At 45.0% G+C, this 11,182-nt stretch overlaps 1 protein-coding gene across 2 annotated transcripts; it reads left to right on the forward strand.

Annotated features, from left to right (window-relative positions):
* The first annotated feature begins 740 nt into the window (after positions 1 to 740).
* LOC130603609 (semaphorin-4E-like) lies at positions 741 to 9,879 on the forward strand. Of its 2 annotated transcripts, none has more exons than XM_057417461.1 (15): positions 741 to 846; positions 2,111 to 2,403; positions 2,781 to 2,926; positions 3,253 to 3,312; positions 3,490 to 3,588; positions 3,756 to 3,855; positions 4,031 to 4,141; positions 4,491 to 4,642; positions 4,963 to 5,138; positions 6,503 to 6,659; positions 6,938 to 7,160; positions 7,618 to 7,733; positions 8,150 to 8,316; positions 8,511 to 8,563; positions 8,970 to 9,879. In XM_057417461.1, exons 2-15 carry the CDS (start codon positions 2,301 to 2,303, stop codon positions 9,587 to 9,589), a joined length of 2,283 nt encoding a protein of 760 aa, XP_057273444.1. In that variant the 5' UTR covers positions 741 to 846; positions 2,111 to 2,300; the 3' UTR covers positions 9,590 to 9,879. The 2 variants fall into 2 exon arrangements, with proteins under 2 accessions (XP_057273444.1, XP_057273445.1); XM_057417462.1 differs by having other exon boundaries at positions 757 to 885.
* Positions 9,880 to 11,182: the final 1,303 nt, after the last annotated feature.

The following is an 11,182-nucleotide window of genomic DNA, read 5'->3' on the forward strand; positions in this document are numbered from 1 at the left end:
TCATTTACCGGGGCCAGAGGGAGTTGTGGTTGCACATGCTGAGCACAGGACCACCCACACTGTTCTACTGTGTCATCCTGGTCATTAAACACCAGTCTTTAATAGGCTGTAGATCAGTTCCCATCCATAGACTTCTGTCATTCATGAACATAACTCCTTGAGATATCGGGTTCTGGAGGGGTGATTGGACATGGAGAAATCCAGTGTTTCTGGAAGCAGCAGCTTCCACAGGCTCTGCCTGCTGGAGGGGTCCAGTGTGCAGGCAGCCAGCAGGTGAGACGGGCTTTGCCATGTGGCGAGGACAGTGTTCCCGCTCCGCTTCCCTGCAGATCCCAGCACAGCTCTGTCCATGGAGGCCGGTGCCACATCCCTCATCCACGGCTTCCTTGCGGATCCCGGCACAGCTCTGCCCATGGAGGCCGGTGCCACATCCCACATCCACGGCTTCCCTGCGGATCCCGGCACAGCTCTGCCCATGGAGGCCGGTGCCACATCCCACATCCCACATCCAGCTCTGCCCATGGAGGCCGGTCCCACATCCCACATCCAGCTCTGCCCATGGAGGCCGGTCCCACATCCCACATCCCACATCCAGCTCTGCCCATGGAGGCCGGTCCCACATCCAGCACTGCCCATGGAGGCCGGTCCCACATCCCACATCCCACATCCCACATCCCACATCCCACATCCACTGCTCCATCCCCAGCCCTGTCCATGGGGCAGGGCTGGGTCACGTGACCAACGGTCACTCCTGAGGCGGCAGGAGCTGAGGGAGGCGCCGCCATCTTGGGGCTGTGTGTGCTGAGGGGAGCGGGGCTCGTGCCCGGCCGCGGCGCTGGCTGCAGGGTGTGTGGGGTTCCCTGAGCACCAAGGAGGCTCCATGGGGTGGTGTGGGGTTGGGCTGTTGTGGGGGGTGCCATGGGTGCTCTGTACCTCTTGTCCTTCAGGTCTGTGTCAGCTCTGCCCATGGTGCAGTCCAGAAACGGCCCTTGGGGTGGGGGGGGTCGGAGTTAGGATTGGAACAAATGCGAGGGGACAGCGCGGCTGTTCTCACTGCCAGGAGCAGGGAGGTGTAAAAGGAGGGTGGCAGGCACCAGTCATGGAGGAGATGGGTGCTGCTGGCCCGCGGGCCGTGGCTGAGCAGGCTCACACCAGGGCCTCACGAGTGCCCTGCGGTCTCCAGCCTGTTCGCCTCATTCGCCACTGTTCTAACCCAAACTTGGCTTCTGAGGCAAACCCCTTCCTCAGCGGCGGGTTCTGCCCTCCAGGTGGAAGTGCAGGAAGAGCAGCGTTCCCCTTCCTTACGGAAGCAGATGTGGGACGTGGGTTTGTGCGTTCTGTAGTTGCAGATGCACCAGTGCTGCTGGTGGGTGTGTGCATTTGACTGGGTTGCCCAAATCCCAGGCATCAGGCGTCCCAGGTTCTAATGAATAATAGAGGAATTCTGTCTTAATAACACAAGGTTCATTTGCTACATAGAGATGTGATTTTCATCTAACGTACCTATAAACCCTCCTGGATTACTGGAAATAAAGCCGTTTTAGCGATGGTTTTTCTTCCGTATTTCAAATAGCCGATTGCTGCAAAACAATCCCACTTGTTCCTGCTGTTTGTGAAACAACACGGAGTTACCCCGCAGGAAATCGGAGCCATTGAGCTTGTAAATGAGAATGACAGACTTGGCACAAAGCTGCGTTTGCTGGGAATAGCTTGGGATTGCCATCAGAGCGGTGCCTGCTTCTGGTTAGTGTAACTACAGGTCACAGAATCAGAATGGTCTGGGTTGGAAAGAACCTTAAGATCATCCAGTTCCAACCCCCCTGCCATGGGCAGGGACACCTCACACTAAACCATGGCACCCAAGGCTCTGTCCAACCTGGCCTTGAACACCACCAGGGATGGAGCATTCACAACCTCCCTGGGCAACCCATTCCAGTGCCTCACCACCCTCACAGTAAAGAACTTCCTCCTTATATCCAACCTAACCTCCCCTGTTTCAGTTTGAACCCATATACACAGCTTTGTAATAGCTACTAAATCCTGTAAAAGGGCTCCAACGAAAAGGAATTCACCACGTATCACAGTGACCTTCCGCTGCTTTTCATTTTAGGACGTCTGGAAGGCGTTACCAGCAAACGTAAGAGGTTTTGACAAGTTTCAGGAAGGATTTGAAGACTGCAGCCACTTCGGAGCGCCTCCACAGGCCGTTTCCGAGAAGCATGAAGGCATTGCTGCCTGCAGTTATTTAATGACAAGGAATAACAACGGGGAAGAGCTTCCTTCTAGCTGAATCTCTGAAAATGGGTGGCACTGCTCTTGTCCTTTGTCTTGTTTTGCAATTAATTCAAGAGACAAAAGCTTCTGTTGGGAATTGCATTCCCAGAAAAACAGTAAAATACCAAAGTAAGTGAAACGCAGGCATTTCACAAGCAGAAAGAAACGTAGCACAGTGTTGGGAGTTCATTATTTGTTAGGCATAAAAAGGAATGCTATGGGCTGTTGCAGATGCACTCATCCGAATGACAGGGATGCCTGAACAGTAGTTGTAGCTGGAGGTCTGGCTTACAGGTAATTATAACAGTGTTGTTTATGTGCCTGTAAGAAATTAGGAAGAGAATATCTCTGCATTTATTCAAACACTTTCCTAGCATTCAGGAAATGTCCTGGAAACGCGGACAAGCTTTTCCCTTTGTTCTGTTACAATTTGCTTTCAATCTGGATTTTTTATTACGTTGTCATTCTAGTGCTAAATAAAATAACTTCTCTTCTGTGTTTTGCAGCAGGAAATCCCACCACCTTTAGGGAAGAAGGCTTAGCCAATGTCTCCACTCTGCTTGTGGACAAAGAAACCAATACCCTGTTTGTGGGAGGCAGAGATGCAGTGTTCGCTCTGGACTTGAATAATATTTCTAGAGAAATAGCAAGGGTAAATGAAAGATCTTTTTTTTCCATACCTTCATTGAAAAGAAATACTTTGCTTGTGGATTTCTTCAGGTGAACATCATGCTCTGAGTTTAAGTGACTACAAGTATTACTATTTCAAGGCTTGATACTTTATCACAGGATCTTCATTATAATCAGGTATCTGTTATCATCAGGTTTTTATTATGCTTTTGGAGAGGTGTAGAAAAATGCTTCTTTACCCCACAAGGTCAAAGGTAGGATTATTTAAGGATATTTGACACATAATGTTGTGGGGGAAAAAAATAGGTAATTGCAACATAGCACCTCACAAGTGTTTCTGGCTTTTAGGAATACTGGTTTGCTACACAGGAAAGGCAGCTGGAATGTATTCATAGAGGAAAGGACAAGGTAGGAACTTCTGTTGTTAGTAACTGAAATAAAAATGGTGACAGGATCAAGCCTCTTTGTACCAAATTCAGAGTCCTGTCAGCGTGTTGGGTTATTTTGCTTGCTGCTAAGACACGGGGAGATTGTCAGGTGCAATCCACTCCACTGTACAGCTTTTCTGTTGATTTTCTGTTTTAGGTAAGATGCCAGAACTACATCCTCTTCCTCCATAAGATAAATGCCTCTTACTTGTATGTCTGTGGAACCAACGCCTATCACCCAGCTTGTGATTACATGGTAATTAGGTTTGAATAAAGGGTTTCCTGCAGATATTTGAGCAGTGTGGCAGATCTTTAAACCCTTTGCTCAAAATATTCCTGTTGAAAACTTTCCTAATTCTTTTATAGCAGTACGAAAGACCAGAAGGTGACTTCTCATCCTGTTTAAATGATCCTTTGACATAGGTTATCCATGGGACAAACATCAGCTTGCAAGGAAGAGCTGAGGAGAGCAGAGGAAAGTGTCCCTTTGAACCAACTCAGAAGTATGCATCTGTTTTTGTAGGTGTGTTTGGACTGACAGGAAACCTGAAATGAGTTTCCTCCTCTAAACTAAGCTATTGGATACCATTACCCTAATTCTAGTTTTGCTTCCCAAATCTAATTTGTTCCTTACCGGATGGCTTTGCATTTGAGAAAGAAGTACTTTATACTTGTTTGTTTCTTCCAAATCTTTCCAGATGGGGAATTTTACTCAGCTACTTCAAATAACTTTTTGGGCACAGAACCTATAATACTTCGCAGCATGAGAAATCGTGTAAGGACAGAGTTTAAAACGTCATGGCTAAATGGTAAGAGGTTTTTTTATATCTTTCAGTCTCTTGAACTTCAGTTTGGTGTATGAATTCTCTCTGGAGTGCAGCAGGATGTGATGGATTGGTTTTGTAATGTGAGCTTTTGAATTAAGGACAGAATGTAAAAGACGTTTGTGAGCATGGACTGCACGGATGAAATGAGCCACAGCCCTTGCCATTTATGAACGCATAGTTCCTTCTCATAACATTGGATAGAGTCATAAATACTTTTCAGCCTTTTCACTAGTCCACAAAAATAGTTCAATTTGGATAAATTTTAAAAGAATATTTGGAATTTGTGTTTTTCTTGGAATAAACTTCAGTGTTTTGTGTGTTTGTGTTTCAGAACCAAGCTTTGTCAGCATGGAAATAGTAGAGGAAAGTGAATCTAATCCAAATGGAGATGATGATAAAATTTATGTCTTCTTCACCGAAACAGCTGTTGAATTTGAATTCTATGACAAGCTGCTGGTGTCCAGAATTGCCCGTGTCTGCAGAGTTAGTGTCTGAAGTATAAAGGTTTTGATTAGTGTATTGCAGATGAAGTTTCGTACTCGAGTGATTGACACTGGCATCCACACTGCCTGACCAAAGAGAACTCTCTTGTGTGCAGTTATTTCTCAACTAGCTTCCACTTTCTTGTTAAAACACAACCAGCTATTCAGGTTGCATTTCACATTTCAACCTTTTTGCCTTTGCCTTTGAACTGAGACTTCTATTGAAAGGCCAACTATATTTTTCGACACATCAACGCTGTTATGAATATGACACCTTTTTCCTGATGCATCCTACAGTGCTTATGTTATTCCTTCATTTAGGGGGATCTCGGTGGAAAACGTGTCTTGCAGAGAAGATGGACATCGTTTCTAAAGTCCCGCCTTGCCTGTTCCATTCCAGAATTGAACTTCCATTTCAATATTGTCCAGGACATCTTTTTACTTAGGAGAAGGAGGTGGCAGGACAGCATATTTTATGGCATTTTTTCCCAGCAATGGTGAGATAGAGGGCTGTGTTCATGCTGGAGTTTGGAATGAATGGAGGGAAGGGTTCTCACTGCAGTGGGACTAGCCTGGGTACAGCCATTTGGCTTTAACTCAGAGCCAGAAGCTACCAGCTACTTGCATTGCATGTTTTAATGGACTACATTTGGTTTTCTTACAGCTTGATCCAAGTGAGCAAACATTATCACCTGAAACAAAACAGGTTTGATTCCTGGGCCAAAGCCTTCAGTTAGAGACTAACCAAAAACTTCTCCTAAGCCAAGTTTTGAGAGTTATGTTTTCTCTAGTTGGATGGTGGGGCAATTAAAACTCATTACATAGAAAATTACATAATGACATGCACAAAGCCTTGCATTCTTCTGGTCCTTATGGCACTAAAGGAAATAGCTGACATTTCAAGGTGCAGAATTATTCTCCTGCTCCAAAAGTAGTATGTGTCATGGTCTGCTTGTCCAATGTCATGTTCTGTGGAAATGAAAACAGAACTCCAAACAAAAAACCATCCAAGTTTTAGGGTTCAGTGGGTTTTTCTTAATGCTCTGACTCATGAAGAAAAACAAGACAAAGTGAATCAAAACTCTGAATATCCAAAAGTACCAAAGGAGCCATGTTTTGTAAAAGCATCAGATTTAGAAGAATGCAGCAGAGTCACCACCGTGCAGCTTAACCTGCTGCCACCTATTTACTCATCACTTTATCCCCACTAGAGCTTTGGTGGGTGTCCATGACAGCAGGTTTTATTCCTGCTTCTGGCAGGTTGGGTTCCGTGTGGCCTAAGAGAGGAATTTGTAGAACATTTATTCCTTTGGCTGTATCATACCCTGGGAGACCTGAAATCATGTCAGTGTCTGATCCAGACGCTCCTAAAAGGCTCCCTCCATTTTCAGGCATTATCTTGAGACACGTTGTAATTGGAGGCAAAGAGGGAATTGTGGTTTTCAGGAAGATGAGTTAAAGGGATTAGAAGAAGAATTAATGGTTTGTGCCAGAAGTGAGGAGCCAAAGGGAGGAGAATCCTTTCAGAACATTGATTACCATATACTTGGGCTCATGGGCCTGTCCACAAGAGAGGTTGTCAGAGGTTCTCATTCTCTGTGTTCCAGTTTATTTGAGGGTGGTTACTTGATTTTTAACAAATATTTAATACCATCTTTACTGGTGGTTTTGGTTTATTCTCAGTGAATCATGAAAACTGCAACAGAGAAGGATTTTTACTGTTAGGTGTCTTTTGACTAATCCTGAGAAAGATCAGTGTGCACTGCGGGGGGGGGGGGGGGGGGGGGGGTACACTATTTCTTTCTTTATAACAAAAATAAAACCTGCTTTTCTTTTGTGTGTTGTTCTGTTTTCTTCCAAGGGGAAGATTAGACATATCAGCTGTTTGTGCCTACAGTATGAAAACTATTCAGGAAGTCTTCTCCAAAGGAAGCTACAAGGGACCAGTAACTGTGGAACATTCCCCTGTTAAGTGGATGGTTTACAGGGGAGAAGTGCCAGTTCCACGTCCTGGTGCTGTAAATATGAATTTACCTGTTCTAATTAAAAACCAGCCTCTGGAATGTCTTTTTTTACCACTAAAAATGCAGTGTGTGCAATCACACCAAAGCTCCTAGAAAAGCCTCCTTGCCACAAGCTGCGGGGTTATTGGCTAGTTCATACAGCAAAAGAATGTGGTTTACCTTTTGATGATAAGTAGAAATAACTGAATGTTTAGAGGGAAATGCACCTTTTCTCTATACCTCAATGAAATGAAAACCCAAGCATTCCCATGCGTGTTGTGTTTTGTTCCTAGTGCATAGATAACTCTGCCCGGAGGATGGGGTATAACACTTCTACTGACTTGCCTGACAAAGTCCTGCAGTTTGTTAGAGATCACCCTCTAATGGATGATTCTGTAAATCCAATTGGTGACAGCCCCGTGCTGCTGAGGAGAGGCTCAAACTACACCAGGATCGTGGTGGACAGAGTCACTGGCCTCGATCAACAAACGTACGATGTTATGTTTCTGGGAACAGGTAAGAGCTGCTATTGCAGGAAAAGAGACTCCCCATTGTTCTGTATTTTGTGCCAGATTTTTATTTTTGAGACTTCAAAAAAGGGCAATTCCTCATCAGCTCTGTTTGAAGTTTTGCATTCAGAAGCTGTCTTGCTAGTTTAATATTTTCATCCCACTTAGATTAACTGTGTTTTTCTTGTTGGACATTAAAAGGTTTTCTTTAGAAACTTTCCATATCAAAGGAGGCTTCACATCATATTTGCAAATTCAGGGATTGTTTGAGGTCTGGAAAAAAAAAAATAAATCATTGCTCCTCTCATTGAAAGCAAAAATGAGAATTGCTTTGAAGACTTTCAGAAATTCCCTGTGCCCAGGAATGGCTGCTAATCCTCCCATTTCAACCTGAACGACCAGGCTAAAATGTTATGCTATGTTTAAACAAGCTTCTCTTTAGAAATACATTTCATTTGCTGTAGATGATGGATATTTGCATAAGGCTCTCAATTGTGATGGGGAAATGCTCATTGTGGAAGAGCTGCAGCTGTTCCTGGCTCCGGAGCCTGTACAATCTCTCCAGTTGTCTTCTGAAAAGGTAGAGCTTCCATCCCTGCATGTGGAAGGGGCTGCTGTAGTGCCTTGTCTTCTGTGGTGTTCTCCTGGCTTTTAAATAACCTGTAAATGTCTCTGTCTGTCTAGATAGATAATTCTGCTTCTATTATGTATTTGTCAATAACAGAAGCAGGAAACATTTTTCTGGAGAAGAATGTGTGGGTGTCAGAGTATAACTGAAACAAGCCTTTCTGTTCTTGAAGAAGTTAGGGAAGGAACTCTTGTCATTTTACTGTGGAAACAGGGACTGGTTTCCATGCTGTGGAAAGCTGAGGGGGTTTCTCATATCCCCATCACTTCTGACAAGATCTTTAGTTTACTGATACTTTTAATAAGCACAATTAGGAAATAAGAGCTTGAAATCTCCCTATTGCAAAACAACTCCCTCCCCGTTTCCAGGGAATGCTCTACGGAGGGTCCCAGTCTCAAGTGGTGCAGCTTCCAGTGTGCCAGTGCCACCGCTACAGGTACTGCATGGATTGCATCCTGGCAAGGGATCCCTACTGCGCCTGGGCTCCAGCTGCTCACGGATGTGTCTCAGTGGCAGAACACACTGCTCGTTCAATGTAAGTAAAGAGCTGGTTTCCAGCTGCGCACCTGATGGGAGATTGCTTTATCGGTGCACTCTTAACATCTATAGCACAAGACTCAGGTGTTTCCTAGAACTGGAGTGGTACATCTGAAACACTTCTGGGCTGTGCTTGCATCTCTTTGGGTTTTGGTGGGTTTTGTTGTTTCCTTCTTTCGTTTTTTTTTCCAGGCATTTAATTCAAAGTGTGAAAGCCGGGGATGCCTCCAGCTGCCTTAGTGGAGGTATGTGAATGTCTGGGTTAAGAAACAACAGTTGACCTTGATGTGATCAAAATGCTTATTCAGTTTATGCTTTCTAGAATTCCTCACTAGAGCAGCTTGCTCCAAGCCCCTGTGTCCGACCTGGCCTTGAACACTGCCAGGGATGGGGCAGCCACAGCTTCCCTGGGCACCCTCACAGGGAAAAACCACCAAAAAGCTCATCTCAATCTCCCCTCTAATAATAAGGCCAGAAAGATGTCACTGTCAGACCTGTGAGCGATGGGAGCTCTTTGTCTTTACCCCTTAGCTGTTCGTTGCCCATTGGCAAGACCGGTGAATTAGATTTTACCTTTATTGAAATATTTGGTTATGTAAATGAAATGAAACCCCAGTGTTCTGACTTAAAAAAATGTCTTCATCATTTCAGAAAACAGTGTGAGGAAAATTCCCGTTACTCTTGGAAACAACGTTCATCTTCAGTGTGCTCCCCTGTCCAATCTGGCAAGCATAGTGTGGAAGTTTAACGGGAGCAGGATTCAGGCCAAGGCCTCAAGATATCTCCTCTATGATGGAGGAATGGCAATACTTAACGTGACAGCAGACGTGGCCGGGTTCTATGACTGCCTCTCGGTAGAGAAATCCAAAGGGAAAGAGTTCCTTGTCACGGTGGCCCGCTATGCCCTTTATGCCCAAGAAAAGCCAGAGGAAGCAAATATTATTGCCACAGCTAATAAGCATAAGGAAACAGAAGCTGTAGGGTTTCAGTCTTCAGTACCAGCTCCTTCACTGAAGGAGGCAGCAAAGCAGGAGTCTGCAGAGAGCCAGAGAGAGAAGCTCATTTTAAAACTCCTGGGGGCTGGGTCTGCTCTTCTTGGCTGTATCTTGTTGGTTTTGAGCTTCCACAAGAGTCATTTATCTCTGCCTTGGAAGAGCAGGGAAACCAGCCCAAACCGCACTGGTAGAGCTGGCTCAGGAAGCCCAGCACTGGCTGCAGAGGGGCTGGGCTGTGAAAGGAAATGTTCAGCCACACAAACGGACAGGTCATGAAGCCCTGCTCAGGAGCTTGCTGTGAGGAGCACAGCACCAGCACACAGCTTCACCCAGAGCTCTGGGAGCTTGTGGCCCACAGAGCTCTTTGGTGAAGGGGACGCGATGTGTCCTGTTAAGGAATGTGGAATATCAATTTAGGTAGGAGGCAGAAACTCTGAGTTGAAGACAAGCTGTGTTGTGTATTACACAGATGTGTTACCAGTTACTGCTTTTAAAAGCAAGTTTCCTTGTTTGGGTGCCTTTTTTACATGATAGAACCATAAGAATAAATTTCTTTCAAAACCTGATCCTGATCCACTTTTCTGTAACGGGGGGGCAGGGTTGCCCAGTTCCAGAGGCTGATGCTTCAGGAGCTATTCATAGTTGGCATTTAATGTTTCACCTTCAGACTTTCTGTTTAATCTACAAATAGCAACTAATTAAGTTTCCCAGTGCCCCAAGAGGTTGCTACTCTCCTCATTTCACATGTGAGGTTAAATTACTTGTCACTGACCACAGTGAGTATTGGTGTCAGATCTGGTGCTTTGTTAGAACTTCCCGAGTCATCTTCATGTATATTTTCTTTCTCTATTTTCCTCTGCTTTCCCTTTATTTAGGCTTTCAAAACACATTCCACACTTCCTTTTTCTGTGTTTTTAGTGACCTTTATGATACATCTTCCTCTGTCCCAAAATGTCATGAATCAACTTGCATACAGCATCCTTGTTCAGAACTGAGTTCTGAGGTGTGTGGATTGTAGCTCCTTTTGTACGAGCCTACTGAAAGCCAAGCCCCTGAGACCCTTTTTTATTCATGCTCTAATAAATGGTCTCTTATATTTGGCAAATAACATGGGTTCTGGACAAAAGGCAGCGCTGCCTCTCACTGTCAGATGTGAATCAAGTGTGAGGTGGATGCTCCTCTAGACACAGACAACTCATTTCTGTCCAGTTTTCATGTAGCTATGAGAGGAGAAACCTCCCTGGAAATGATTCTCCTGTGTGGAAGTTTGTACCAGGTGCAGAAAGACACCTACTGTCAAGTTAAACAGGAATGCTTGGAAATGAGGACGATGTATATGGATACCTGTTTAGGGAGAGAGACCAGACAAGCGCTGTGTAGTGTTCTTTCTCCCTTAAAACGTAAATAGTTCAAGCTTCTCTCCATTGGAGCAAAGCCCCAGTCTCTTCTTTTAGGCTGCCTTCTTTCTCCCAGGATCAAATTATTCTTCTGTTACACTTCATAACAACAGGTTCTTGTTGTATTATCTTGTGTATTATCTGGCAATACCACAGAAGGAAGGTGAGGCCAGTTGTTGAACTTGCAGGAAGCAAATTCCTGGATCATTGTGGCTGTTGACACCGCTACTTACAGCAGTGCTTGTGCTTCCCATGGGAGGATGTAATGGGAACACCACCAGCCTTTCTAGCAAGGTGAAGCCATGGGCACGATGTATGGACAAGAGAACTATCTACAGTGGACAGCTGAAAATCAGAAGACTGGAGAGTTGCTGGCATCCTGCTATGCCAAGACCTGCCTGGAGGTGATTGTACCAGAGCGACGCAGAAACCAGATCTGAGGTGCATATCTTGTCTCACAGCTTGAAAGGGA

Source organism: Pezoporus wallicus, unplaced genomic scaffold (genome assembly GCF_028554395.1).
Source record: "Pezoporus wallicus isolate ANWC-B61680 ecotype Strahan unplaced genomic scaffold, APGP_CSIRO_Pwel_v1 contig_13865, whole genome shotgun sequence".
In the NCBI taxonomy this organism is placed as follows: domain Eukaryota; kingdom Metazoa; phylum Chordata; class Aves; order Psittaciformes; family Psittacidae; genus Pezoporus; species Pezoporus wallicus.

Coding starts and splice junctions, on each gene's coding strand:
- LOC130603609 (XM_057417461.1), top strand. CDS start 2,301: ATGGGTGGCACTGCTCTTGTCCTTTGTCTTGTTTTGCAATTAATTCAA. Junction 2,404..2,780: donor AAAAACAGTAAAATACCAAA/GTAAGTGAAACG, acceptor TGTGTTTTGCAG/CAGGAAATCCCACCACCTTT. Junction 5,139..6,502: donor GGCATTTTTTCCCAGCAATG/GTGAGATAGAGG, acceptor TTTTCTTCCAAG/GGGAAGATTAGACATATCAG.